Source organism: Durio zibethinus, chromosome 1, assembly GCF_047325235.1.
Source record: "Durio zibethinus cultivar Kanyao isolate XHJ-2024 chromosome 1, ASM4732523v1, whole genome shotgun sequence".
Taxonomy (NCBI): domain Eukaryota; kingdom Viridiplantae; phylum Streptophyta; class Magnoliopsida; order Malvales; family Malvaceae; genus Durio; species Durio zibethinus.
In genome coordinates, this window is record NC_143162.1 from 34,160,803 (window position 1) to 34,174,210 (window position 13,408).

At 35.2% G+C, this 13,408-nt stretch overlaps 2 protein-coding genes across 10 annotated transcripts; both read left to right on the top strand.

The window, feature by feature from the left end:
* Positions 1-144: 144 nt before the first annotated feature.
* On the top strand, positions 145-5,265 carry LOC111312467 (GATA transcription factor 25-like). 5 transcript variants are annotated; one of them, XR_016345473.1, is made up of 10 exons: positions 357-759; positions 1,014-1,097; positions 1,175-1,305; positions 1,938-1,973; positions 2,724-2,816; positions 2,997-3,102; positions 4,032-4,182; positions 4,332-4,395; positions 4,508-4,628; positions 5,011-5,265. XR_016345473.1 is itself a non-coding variant. In XM_089766256.1 (8 exons), coding segments are annotated over exons 1-8 (810 nt in total). In that variant the 5' UTR covers positions 357-465; the 3' UTR covers positions 4,510-4,732. The 5 variants fall into 5 exon arrangements, 2 of the variants coding, with proteins under 2 accessions (XP_089622385.1, XP_089622382.1); XR_016345471.1 differs by lacking the exon at positions 5,011-5,265 and having other exon boundaries at positions 4,508-4,732; XR_016345474.1 differs by lacking the exons at positions 1,938-1,973; positions 5,011-5,265 and having other exon boundaries at positions 145-759; positions 4,508-4,732.
* Positions 5,266-6,881: 1,616 nt separating this feature from the next.
* Positions 6,882-11,609, top strand: LOC111312468 (GATA transcription factor 19-like). Of its 5 annotated transcripts, XM_022912742.2 has the most exons (11): positions 6,883-7,189; positions 7,296-7,550; positions 8,385-8,471; positions 8,557-8,690; positions 9,229-9,339; positions 9,429-9,543; positions 9,792-9,851; positions 9,953-10,018; positions 10,101-10,172; positions 10,756-10,839; positions 11,177-11,609. In XM_022912742.2, the coding sequence occupies exons 1-11, from the start codon at positions 7,181-7,183 to the stop codon at positions 11,240-11,242; spliced, it is 1,059 nt and encodes a 352-aa protein (XP_022768477.1). In that variant the 5' UTR covers positions 6,883-7,180; the 3' UTR covers positions 11,243-11,609. The 5 variants fall into 5 exon arrangements, with proteins under 5 accessions (XP_089622374.1, XP_022768480.1, XP_022768477.1 ...); XM_022912740.2 differs by having other exon boundaries at positions 6,883-7,550; XM_022912741.2 differs by having other exon boundaries at positions 6,884-7,550; positions 10,110-10,172.
* The last annotated feature ends 1,799 nt before the right edge of the window (positions 11,610-13,408 follow it).

Sequence of the window (13,408 nt, forward strand, 5' to 3'; positions counted from 1 at the left end):
GGCAGCATGACATATACAGAGAATCTGCCCCTCACATTTTATTACAGATTTGATAATAATTTTATAGTCCTTAAATATAAAAGCCCACAAGGACCGCATAGCCCAAAGCAAAATTGAACATAGAAATTTATCAGTAAAAATATATAAAAAAGTTTTGCAATCTGGGGCCTAGGCCTGAAAGAGTGGCATATAACCGTAAATAAAACAAAAAATGGGTGTTATTTTTATCTCACCCTTCCGTCCTGTCCTCAGCTGTCCTTCAGTCTCTGGCCTCTCAATCTCTTTCTCTCAGAAAAAAAAACACACTCCTCGGCTCTTCTAACGCACCTCCCTCTTTGTCTCAGGCATATATTCTGTTCCAGTTTAAACTCTCCCCAAAACCTATAAAAAAAAAAAAAAACTTTTTTCACTTTATCTTTTTCCCCTTTGTTATACTGTAATGCTTCAACATTCCCAATTTCCGTAATGTACGGACAGTTCCAGCCTACGAACATCCCCGCTCAGATCGCCGGCTCCGGCGTCGACGACAATGTTTCGGCATCCGCATCCGCCGATAACCACCACAGCATTGGTTACGACGTTCATGCCCTTGACGACGGCGTCGGGGTCGAGGACGTCAGCACCGATCATATCTACGTCACTGCCGCCGCCGATTCCACCTCTGACTTGGCCGTGGTTCATCGAGTGGACAGCGCCTGCCAACTCACTCTCTCGTTTCGAGGCCAGGTCTATGTATTCGATGCTATTACTCCTGATAAGGTATCATCTTTTTTTTTTTTTCCTTAAAACTGATTTTCAATTAAGCAAATTAGGGTTTGTTGAAATGTTAGATTTTTGGAGAACCAAAAATTGGTGGCTTAAATTGGAGAGAGATAGGACACCAATTACACTTATTTTAAGTTATCAAAGCAAAATTGAATTTCAAAATCCGACTTTTCATCTTTCTCGTTTCTACAATTTCCCCAATGAAATGCACATTGTAAAGATTTTCATTCTGAATCGAATTTTTGCAGTTTCATGCGGTGTTATTACTTTTGGGTGGATGTGAACTGACTTCAGGTCCCCATGGTGTTGAAATTTCATCTCGGAACCTAAGGGTAATTCTCTTAAACTTGTTGAATTTATAAATTATTTAGTTTTTTTTTTTTTAATTTACCTTTTTCTTCCTGCTTAGGGTGGTGTGGAATTTCCGAGATCTAATCAACCTCACAGGGCAGCTTCATTAGATAGATTTCGTCAGAAGAGAAAAGAGCGATGCTTTGATAAGAAAGTCAGATATATTGTTCGCCAGGAAGTTGCTCTTAGGTGTGTATTTTCCTTCCCTGAAATGTAGTTAGTTTAGCTCGCTGTACTTGTAAAAGTATTTCATCAAATTTTGTACTAGGAAAGTTTTTTTCATTGTTCTTGCAATTTATGCTATGCTAACTTAGCCTGGGAACTAGTATAGTAACAATGGGCTTTTGAGGTTTGAGGAATTACTCAGCATTAGGACGTTCAAGTAGGGTAAGGCTTGTACTATAAGAGATGTGTTGGCTGTACCGGATAGCCAAAGTAAATGATTTTTATCATAATTTCGTATTTATGCAAGTTATGTATGTCGTTTCCATAGGCTATTGAACATGATCATGGCATTTTAATCTTGGCTTTAGCCACTCTTTTAATTTACTGTTACTGCATGCATCATTAATGTTAGATTAGTTCACTGTTTTTCTGCATAAAATTGTTATTAAGACTAAGGATCTAGGGAGTAAAAATATTGCTGATAGATTAACAAATCAGGAGTTAACAGGAAGTATTTCATGGAACGTCAGACTGTATAAGGATGATTTTTTCCAACTGTTTAGTATTACCAAGTTTAATAATTAATTGATTGATGGTCTTGTTGCTTGTGACTGACCTCAGCATTGTTTGTTTTGCTACAAAATTATCAAACTCAGTGAAGAAAATTTGCTAGAGCATAATATCTACGGGGGGTAAGCAGTAATCTTGCGTGTATATTCATGTCACTGTGTCTTTAAAATTGATTATAAGTTCATGCAGTGTTTATTTAATGAGAGGAAGCTGTTACTTTGTAAACAACTACTTTGGAATACAATTTTCAATTAGAGAACCTGTATAAACTCATATTTATAATTTCATGATCTAGAGTGAGGATGCTGTGTGTAACAATGCAATTTCAGTTCACTAATAGTTTATTATTCTAAAAATATTGGTGGCTTAGGGGATCTATATTCTAAAGCAGAGACAACAGTTTAAACTGTTACACTCGGGCAAGTTTAACTGATTAAACTGTTTTCAGTTAGACATACTTCTTATGTACAGGAAATGGATGAAGTCTAATAAGGGTCTCACAAAAGGGAAAAGAAATTAAAGAATTCAAACAATGGCAAAGAGTACTATTTTCCTTCAACATTCAATTCGCTGGTCTAGGTGCAATAGGAGTACTACATGGACAAATGGGAGAGGACACCCTTTTTGTCCTTTTAGGGAAGTTTACATCTCTAGCAATGATTAAGTAACAGCATAATTTAGAAATATATATATATATATATATATAATAGAGTTCATGGAAACCAAATTTTTAATGTCTTATCTTAGGGTGTTTTATTTAACTGAAAAGGAATCTAGAAAACTCATTATGGACCATATGTCCTTGTTGAATTTTTTTTTTATTTGTTCCATATTTGGTATGTTCATGTTTCTGATTTCTGTGAGTGCTTCAGGATGCAGCGTAATAAGGGTCAATTTACATCTTCCAAGAAGTCTGATGGATCTTACAGCTGGTCTCAGGATGATGATAACCTACCAGATACTTTGTGAGTTTTATACCACCTTCCAGATGTTATTATTTTCATTTTCTTTGTATGAAGATCTGGCAAATGTGTTTCCTTTTTACCATCATACATACAGCATTATATATCTCATTTCTGGTAAAATCTCAATATAAATTATAATAATTGGAGTTGTCATATAATGTCATTTTCTCACTTGTCCAGATGTACGCACTGTGGCATTAGCTCAAAGGCAACACCAATGATGCGGCGTGGTCCATCTGGTCCAAGGTCTCTATGCAATGCTTGTGGACTTTTTTGGGCAAACAAGGTTGGTGTCTCTGCCGTAATTGATAGTTCACATTTCTTCACTTTGTCCTTGTTTCTCATTTACATTTGAGAAAATTTGCTGCCCCATGATTCTGTTGCTACATTTGCCATTGTATTTCTGTTCATACATTGGTTACTTTTAGATGCATGAATCACTTTTAACTGCACCTTGAAGATTTTTTTCAATTGATTGCAATTAATTTACCAATGAAAGGTTAAGTGGCATCTCACTTTATAAAGTTATTGCCAAGGGATAGGTTTAATTTGTTTACTTATTTGCTCTAAATTAATTTTCACCCGGGAATATATATCCCAATCTTATATCCCAGTTCCCAAATACTAAGCCCCATTCCCTGCTTTCTACCTAGATATTGTGTTTAATCTAAGATCCAGTCTCAAATGAGTCTTCTGCAACCTACCTCGATCAGCATACTCTTTAAGATACCTCCTGCATCTAACATGTGGTCTTTAATTTTCTCATTTAGTTCATTTACTTTGACTGTGTTTCCTATTGATCTCTAGCCTTTGGTAGGAATTAAGTATCTCCCCCCACCCCTCCCTTTTCTCTCCCCCTCTGCTGCTGTTCTACATGAAAAAATACATATGCACAGAATGAGGGGGACGGGGAATGCGGTTTAATCCTTGACTGGGTTGCTCATGATGGGGATGGGGAATGCGGTTCCTGTCCCTGGCCTGCCCATTGCACTTTATGCAATTATATCATATGTAATGTTTATCTCTTTTACGTAGACAGAAGATTGTGATTTTAGTTATATTGTGAGTGTCTGGGATTTTTCTTCTTCTATATTTCTATACTTCTCTGCTTTCTCCTTTTCTGTGACACCCTTCCCCCTTTTCTCTCTCTCTTCTCATGCACACACACAACAAATTCACTATCAAGAAAAGTAATTTGCTCTTATCCATTTTTAGGGGATGGGACAGATAAGAACTCTTCTCACTGTCAGGGGTGGGATAAACAGTGTCTCTGATTCATGGATGGGAATTGGGATGGTCTGCCAATGTGGCGGGGACAGGAAATAAATTCCCTCCCACTAACCCTTCCCCATTGTTTACCTTTCAAGTATTGATTCTTGTCTTCAAGTTTTATCCACTGTCTCTTTATGAGCATTTGTTTTTATATTTGCTTTTAGTATTACATGTGTGTCAATGCTTTCCATTCTGCCGTACATTCAGCATGGTACATATTTTGAGTTTTTGAACTTCATGCAGGGTACTTTGAGGGATATTCCCAAGAAATCTCGGGATCATTCCCTGACTCCAGTTGAGCAGGCATGTTTCTTAACATATAAACTTGTTTTTTGGCTCTGTTTGACCCTTTGTTCTAATTTACCCCCTATACTTCTGTGACATAAACGTGGCTTTGCATTTTTCTCTGATATAGGGAGAAAGTGAAGCAAATGACTCTGATTCTGGAGCTGCTATCCCTACACAAAGCAATGTAGTTTCTTTCTCAAATGGTGATGGCTCAGCTCTAATTGCTGAGCACTAATCATCTGTGCCAATATGGTCAGTGTGTCAGCTAGATCTTGATTAGTAGTTTATTTCAAACTTGTCTCATATGTACAGAAATCATAGTTGCCTTGATCAATATACGAGGTTTTCTCCTCCTAGTCCTTGAGTTAGTACTTTTGCATGACATTACCTCTTTAAGAGAAACCTACTCCGGATGTTTCACCAGAAAAGCTTCAACTATCTACCTTTGGAAATTTTTGATGGGCCATATGCTCCAATATCTTAATCCCTCCCGAGAACAGTTGTTCTGAATGGCAGACTATCTAAGCCTCTTTTATATTTCAATCAAAATGCATATTTAGTTAACGTAAAGGCTGGATAATCATTTTTATTATCAGATTAATTGGAGTTTATATTTTCATTCTCTGTTTGTCAGATCCTTGTCCTGTTCTATCATTTTCCCAAGAATGGTGAACCTGGTGCTTATGAGACTAAAGGGGATCTAGTTCACCGTTGGTTAATTTATAGATACCTTTTTTGTTTTGTCCATTTGAAGGCAACAAGGCCGACCATTTGCCAGCCAACCTGACAATCAACTATGGAATGTCTTGATGTGAAGCATAGTGTGGTGGTAGCTCTGTTTGTATTCTTTAATTCTTGGATTTTGATTATTCGTTGACCTGAGCTCCAACAGCGTAGTGTGCTTTTCTTGACCTTCAAACTCGCGATCCTTCTTTCGTAGTCCTCCTTTGGTTTACCCTGTTGAGGTTGGAAGTCGTGTCGATTTCATTCGCATTGTCCCATATTCCCTTATCCACTCACCGTCTCCCCCACCCCCCTTAAAAGGCGAACAAATTCCTTATCTGAATTCTAAAGCAGCTGCTGCATTGGGTTTGGTAGAAATTTGGAAAGGATGTGGACAAACACCTAGCATGTCCAAAAGCCCAAAGGTATCTTGCCAATGTGGAAACTAGAAGAAATACCTTCTCAAATAAAATAAAAAAAAAATTATATCTGGCCTGGCTGAACAATTGAAACTAGATGGTAGGATTTTTGCTGGTTAAAAGCGCTTTTTTTTTTTTTTTTCTGGGTGTTTCTATTTTCAACTCTTATGTTTTTTTGTCCACGGGATAACATTAGGGAATGGAAGAGCTTGGTTTCGAACGTAGACCTTCTATGTCTCCATCAAGAACCTTAACCATTTGGCCAAGGTCCTTCCGACTTAATTTCTATATGGATAATAACGTAGCTGCCACCACCCACCATCATACTTTTACATTATTGATTCCATTGACAGAATTTCGAGCAAGTTGCATTCAGAGTGCATAAGTAAAAAAGTAGAAACTCTACTCTTTGACATTTATAAATATACTTTTCATCTTTAAGATATCGGAGCATCTCATGTTATTTGGCAATTTAAGTTATGTTATGAAAATTATATAAAAATATATACAATGATAATACAAATTAAAATGTTAATAAAAATTATATATAGATTTAACAAATACAAATAAAAATATATTTTTTTTATTTTTATGTTGAAATAAATTATAATACATAATTTTTTTTATCAAATATGATTTAAATACATAAATTATAAATATTTTATACAATATAAATTCATAAATTATTAAATATATACATTTAAAATAAGACATGTTAATTTCAATAAAGAAGAATATTATATCTTATAATATTGTCAATTTGCCAATACCCTATTCATGCAAAGATTACATTTTAATATTTTTAAGCATTTTAGTTCGGCATTTTATTCACATCTCATGTTTTTCAATCATCGTACACTAACAATTTAGATTTTAATTTATTAATTAAAAATAAAATATTACTACTTAATATAAAAAAATAAATTAAAAGTTAACAAAGTTAGAACAATGATGTTGTTATTACGAATATCCAATTTGATACGGCCTCACACTATCCAAAAGTTCCAAATTTCAATCTCTTTTCCAATAATCATTACAGTTACTTTTTGGAAAGAAAAAAAAAAAAAAGCCCACACACCCCCGTTATCTCCCTTAAAATAATCCTCACCGCACGCCCGCTGTCATTTTAAACCAGCCGTTGGATTTTTCTTTTTACTGGTTTCCTAAATTGCCACCTCATTGGTTCCCACCTTCATCATTCATCACCACATATCCGATGTGATCCATCAACTCAATTGGACCCCACTATACCCCCACGTATCCTAAAATCCGTAGTCCCGCAATTAACCCAATCAAAATCCGCTTTTTATTTTTCCTTTTCAACTTTTTTTTTTATATATTGCAAATAGTAATTCTTAACAAAGCAATACATTCTCTTTCCGTCAAAATTAAAAAAAAAAAAAAAATTCCATTTTTGTCTCTCTAAGGAAACACGAGTTCACGCCCCCTGAAAATCTTAGCTATATTTAGGATAGTTTTCAACCTTTTTTCCCTTTTTTATTTTTAATTTTTTCTTTCATTTTTCCATATTCGATGCTTCTTGTTGTTCAAGCTAAGAAAAACTCTATCTAGGGTTAGGGTTTAGAAAATAAAAGTATTGATAAAAAAATATAAAAGAAAATTTTGTGTAACCAGTAACCGAACGGAAGCCATGGTTCTTCAATGAAACAGGTGATAATCGTTAGCTCTGGGCTTCGACTTTTGGTACAATTGGAACGGTGCGGCCTTTGGTTGTTCCTTTTGCTGTAATTTATATATGGCTGCTGCGAATCCACAGCCACTGCAGGCGCGTCCGTTTGAGGAGCACGCGCGAGGGACGATACAGATCGAGGACGACGATGGAGACTACGAAGATGACACCATGAATGACGTTGAGGACGCGAATGTCAACTCCGTGAATGTGGCGGAGCATGGAATAGGAGTAATAGGCGGCGTTAATGGTGGAGGCGTTGTTATGGCGTCGAGAACTAGCGAGCTTACTCTCTCTTTTGAAGGAGAAGTTTACGTGTTCCCTGCTGTTACACCTGAAAAGGTTTTTATCCTCTTTCAAACATATAAAAAGTTCTTTCTTTGTAGTTACTATTTTTGTTTGATTTTGGTAATAAAATATTTTCTTTTCCTGCTTATTCTGTTTGTTTTTGCAAAGTAAATTTGAAATTCGGACTGCTAGATTTTTATTTCCTTTTTCCCCTTTTTTCTTATTTTAAAGTAATGGGGTTTTTCTTTTTAGCACTCACCCCCATCAATGTTTTGACGTGAGAAGTGTTACCAAGTTAGCTGAAAGAAAAAAAAAAAGTGCCTTGTCTCTGAAAATTAAATAAGAAGTTTAATATGCAGAGGCCTAATTCATTTCTTAGGATATGGTTGACGGTTTCAATTAATGGATCTTTCCACAGTTGGTTAAGGTAATTCTTTTGAACAATTATCGACTGAATTATGGAAGAAAAACAACTTTATCTTTGCTGATCATCACTTCTGATAACTTTTGATATACAATCTGATTCCATGCTTTGATGCCCTGCTCTAAGTAGGAGATTAGTAGGAAAATTGGACTTAGAGTTAAATTATCCAACTCTGATTGGCTAATTATGTTTTTTCTTGTTCAATCTTTATCCTCCATTAGTGAAGTTACTGACCATTTACTATTTTACTGTAGCTAGTCTTTAATGGATTTTGTGCATTAGAGTTTTAACTGGCCTCTTTTCTTTTTGAGGAAGTGTTTGTTTTTGTTGTATATGTGCTTCTTCTTTGTCGGTCAAGTAATAAGTAATTTATTTTTCTATTCTATTCTTTAAATGGATTTAATGGTTTAGATTATCTTCCCTTTTTTCTAAAGTACATGTGTTCGTTGAATTGTATGCAACAGGTGCAAGCTGTGCTGTTACTCCTAGGGGGTTGTGATATCCCCACTGGTGTTCCAACAATTGAAGTACCTTTTGATCAAAATAACGGGGTATTGCTGATGTTAAAATAATTATGTGTAATTGCATTCCATTATTCGTATTTTGTGTTTTTGTTTCACATACCATATTGGGCAGGGTGTAGGTGATGTTTCAAAACGCTCAAATCTTTCAAGACGAATAGCATCCTTGGTTAGGTTCCGTGAGAAAAGGAAAGAAAGATGTTTTGACAAGAAAATTAGGTATACTGTACGGAAAGAGGTTGCACAAAGGTATGAATTTTTTTTGGTTCTTATTTTGTTTAGATCTACAATTAAAATTTGAAGTTTAACATTTTGAACCTATGAAATGGGAGGGATTGAAGTTGTCCTTTGATGTAGAAGTTAAAAGTGGAAATGAGAGAAGAGTTATCAACAATTCAAAATTTTTCATAGCAGTGTAAAGGCTATAGGCATTTGTTATAGGTTGCCATTGTGGGAAGTGTGCCTAATACAGGGAGCAGTTGATCTTGTTTAAGTTTGAATTTAAGAAGCTTCCATGTGGTCATGCATCTCTCTTGTTAAAGGGACAGGCATAAAGTAGGCTGGGATTTTGATGTGCTCTGTTTATATTGGCTATTTCAATTTACAATTTTATGTACTAATTATTTTCTTATGATGCCAATAGAATAGTGAGTTGAGATGAGTTGGTGTGAGGAGCCGTATACATTAGAGTATTAAATGTAATTACTGCTTCCCAATATATATACACAAGTGGTAGTAGTGCAGCCGATAATGATGTTGTAATCTTCTTCTCTGTTTGTCCTTGTAGGATGCATCGTAAAAATGGGCAGTTTGCATCTTTAAAGGAAAGTACGAGTACTTCAAGTTGGGATTCCTCACAAACTGGCCTTCAAGATGGTTCTCCTCGTCCAGAAACTGTGTGAGTTCCAAACTTGCTCATTACCAGGTTATTTGGAAATATTTATCATGATGAACCATTTGAAGAATTCTATCTTCGATGTGTTTTAGCGTCCGGAAATGTCAACATTGTGGTGTTAGCGAAAATAAGACTCCAGCAATGCGTCGTGGCCCAGCTGGTCCGAGGACTTTATGTAATGCTTGTGGGCTTATGTGGGCAAATAAGGTTTGTTTAATTTAGTTATCGATGATGCTTTTCTTAATGATGCTTGCTTTTCTAGTTTTATTATCTACTATTTCTATTGAAAAGTTGATAGTGCATGCTTTTCTACATAGTATTGTTGCATCATCTTGCGTAGCTATGCGTCTGAATAGTCTTTGGAATGTTGCTAATGTTGGTGATAATTTTCAACTATTCTTTTTTTTTTTTTTTTGTGATTTATCATTTCCGATAACTGTTTGTTGAATGTACAGGGAACACTGAGAGATCTTAGTAAAGGAGGAAGGAATATTTCCATGGACCAAACTGAGCTTGTAAGTTTCACAGGAATATTTTCAACTTTACAAATGTTTTATTTTTACTACTTGTTACTTTGGTCAAGATTGGTTGAATGAATTATATAAATGGTATACAGGAAACACCAATTGATGTCAAGCCTTCAATTATGGAAGGGGACTTCTCTGGTAACCGGGATGAAAATGTACATACATTCTCTTCTCCTATATTATGATCAAGGTTTTTTAAGGCGGTCACTTGTTTCTTCCTTCTAACATGATATGAAGTTTATGCAGGGAAATCCTTCAAAGGATATCATGGATGGATCCAATAATGCTTCTGTCAATCCAAATGAAGAAGTATGTTTTCAGATCCTAACTTATCTTGAATTTACATGTTTTTATTTTGAAATGAAATTTTTGCGCCAGTTAAAAAAATCATGTCAGGTACTGCACTTCTTCCTTTTATGTGGACTTAAAAGGGAATTATTTGAACAATGTATGCTTTAAGAGAAAAGGTTCCAGATTTTTCCTAATGGATCTTTAATGTAGTGCCTGCAAACAGTCTCTAGTAACATGTAAATGTGATTTTTAAGTATTTATTTATCAATTCATGGTGGATACTTTACCATAATTATTGATTTGAAGGCCAAATTCATATCTGCCACCCCTTTTATTGATTGGTGTTATCTATTGGATTCTTTCTTGTATTTGATTGGGCCATCCCTGCTGGGTAGGATTTATATGGGCATAGGTTTTGAGAAGAGACAATATCTTAAATGTTAAATCTTATATTTTGTGTTTTAGGTGGATATTTATTTACATATTGAAGCAACTTACCAAGATTCAGCAGAACAATCCTCAGAATTGAAATAAATTAGTGAACCAGTCTAATAGGTAATATATTCTCTTTCTTGGTAACTTGCATTTCCGCATGGTGCAGGATTTGCATGAAAGTGCAGAAGATCTTACAAACTCTTTGCCTATGGGGATTGTCCATCCCTCTGCAGATGATGATGATGAGCAGGTATAGCATTACTGTTATTTAGTGAGGTCTGTAATATTAGTGTTCACTGCTCAACATCTTCTTCTGTTCGAAGAGGTAGATTCTTTTGAAATTTAAAATGCCCCGTTTCTTCCTAATACAATTCCTACAGCACAATGTTCTTGTTTAGACATGGTTCCACCTTCTTATAGGTCCGATCAGAAATTGAAACATTTTGTTTTCTGGTCCACCTACAAATGAAAGTTTCGAATTAAATTGGAACATATTATCACATTCACATCTTCTAAAATAACTCCAAAATAGGGATTATACTATTTCCGGTACACAATATCTCATGCTATAGTTTTGTGATCTACAGGAACCTCTGGTTGAGCTTGCTAATCCTTCAGATACAGAATTCGATGCTCCTTCTAGTTTTGATTAGAAGGTTACAAATGGCTTTGCACCAATAATTTAAGGAGATGTGGGGTATTATACACACTTTACCCGGTTAGTTTCCCTCATGTCTTCATGCTTCGTACAGGTCAAAGTTTATGATGTTTATATGGAGGCAAATATAGCAGATTGTGAGTTGTCATAATTAGGAAAAAACCGGCTAGACATTGAATCTTAAGTACGGTAATCGACTAGTGTTGACTGGGAAAGACATGCTGCTGCTGCTTTCAGGCTGATATTAGATACTCTGAAGGTTCTCTTTGTTGATATAAGTGCAAGAATCCGTGTACAATTTGTTAGGAAAACTGCTTGAATGCTTTTAACCCGTTTATAATATGTGATTTTATTTTTTATTAGGACATAAAAGATTATAAAGTGAGATGCTTAGTTTTTCTTGGCTGAGACTTTTATAGACGTTGCTTTTCAATGGTGATTTTTGGCAACCCAAATGATAGGATTGGAGATTCTTGTTAAAGCATGATATTGAAGTCAACTTTAGTTACAAGCAGTTTCTTGCTTGCTAGAAATGTATTTTATAAAGGAAAAGTTCAATGTGGGAGAAGATTTAAGTTATTTTTTAAACCAAGTATAATGTTTTATGAAAGAAGAGCCCTGACTAAGATCATGTAGATATGAGGAAATGTATGAGGCTATGAGCCAAAAAAAAAAAAAAATCATGAACATTAGAAACTCAAATAGTTTGAAATTACATATCAGTTAGGAGCTGTTGAAATCTTATGGAATTTGTTTATAATGAATGAAAGGCCGTATCTAGACTTTAGTCTTTTTAACACTGTTTAGTGTTTACCTTCAGACGATGAAGGAAACTGGTCAAAAGTGACCAAAATAGTATTGTCCAACGTTTAAAGCAAAAGTGTCCAAACATAAAAAGATCCAAATGTAAAATGGACTGAATTTTAAATTTGAACTTGAAGCAACCCAAATCTAACGTGACCAACCTGTCAATTGCTAGATAAATGCATGTTTAAGATTTAGAAATATACAAGTGCCATGCTAGGAGCAGAAGGTTTTTCCATAATGCCAGAGAGCAGCTGACTAGCCTGGGCAGAAATGGGTAATATGTATAGCTTAACAAACAGATTGGGTTTGGAGCCACCATACTTAGATATATCTGCTTTGAGTTCCTTAACTTCAACAGTTGCTTCAGGTGTCTGCATAGTTTCAAGATACAATTAAGTTGATGAGCATAAGAACTTTAAAAATGAAAGGACAACAGCAAAAATGATAATTAATAAAAGTATAAATTGGCATTGGATCTATGTGAAACTAGCGGATTCAGAGATTGTTGAACCTAAACTAGATGATAAAGCATACATGATATTACGTGTCTGAACAAGAACATACTTTTAACAGTTCTTTTGAATCAAATGAGCTAACAAATATGTCTATGAAAATTATATTCCGATTATCTCTTAAATAAATTGACACTTAAAAGATTGCGGGTTTGAGGGAACTTATGCACGTAATGTTCTCTCTAAGTAGTAGGATAGGGAGATATAAGAATAGATTCAAAATATAGAAAAAAAATCATACTCCAGCATCGAGGTTCCAAGCTGCCTAGAGAAGTGCTATTATGCAGCATTGCAGGAACCAACAAAATGTTATTACTGAATTTCTTATTTGATAACTTACAATCAAAACAAAGGTAGCAATCGAAAACCAATTGGCTGAGCTTATATCATTACACATTGTACCCCACCACTCTCCCTACCTCCCCATTTAACATTTATTCCAGGACGCACACAGACACGGACACATCACAAAAGCATTAAAAAATTATGCCCTGAAAATGAATTATGAAAAGGGGGATCACTATTTAAAAAGAAGGAAAAAAAAAGGGTCAAAGACCAATTTCCTTCAAAACCAAATCCGTAATAGAAACTGACATAAATCTTGCAATGTTAACTAAAACCATCCACTCTCCCCTGCCTGATGTGCGAGGTTTCCAGGATTTAGTTTTCCGCGAGCTTTTAGTAGAGATAATGCCAGCCCCAAGTTTAACCAAGGATTGACATAACTGAGCTATATTTCATCCACTAATATGGATTCAACAGCACCCTGAAAATTATCCAAGAAATAAAATACGATCAACACCACGACCAGGCACGTAGGTCTCGAAATAGTAGCCGGAACA

Coding starts and splice junctions, on each gene's coding strand:
- LOC111312467 (XM_089766256.1), top strand. CDS start 466: ATGTACGGACAGTTCCAGCCTACGAACATCCCCGCTCAGATCGCCGGC. Junction 1,098..1,174: donor TTTCATCTCGGAACCTAAGG/GTAATTCTCTTA, acceptor CTTCCTGCTTAG/GGTGGTGTGGAATTTCCGAG. Junction 3,103..4,331: donor GACTTTTTTGGGCAAACAAG/GTTGGTGTCTCT, acceptor AACTTCATGCAG/GGTACTTTGAGGGATATTCC.
- LOC111312468 (XM_022912740.2), top strand. CDS start 7,275: ATGGCTGCTGCGAATCCACAGCCACTGCAGGCGCGTCCGTTTGAGGAG. Junction 8,691..9,228: donor CGGAAAGAGGTTGCACAAAG/GTATGAATTTTT, acceptor TTGTCCTTGTAG/GATGCATCGTAAAAATGGGC. Junction 10,173..10,755: donor CTGTCAATCCAAATGAAGAA/GTATGTTTTCAG, acceptor CGCATGGTGCAG/GATTTGCATGAAAGTGCAGA.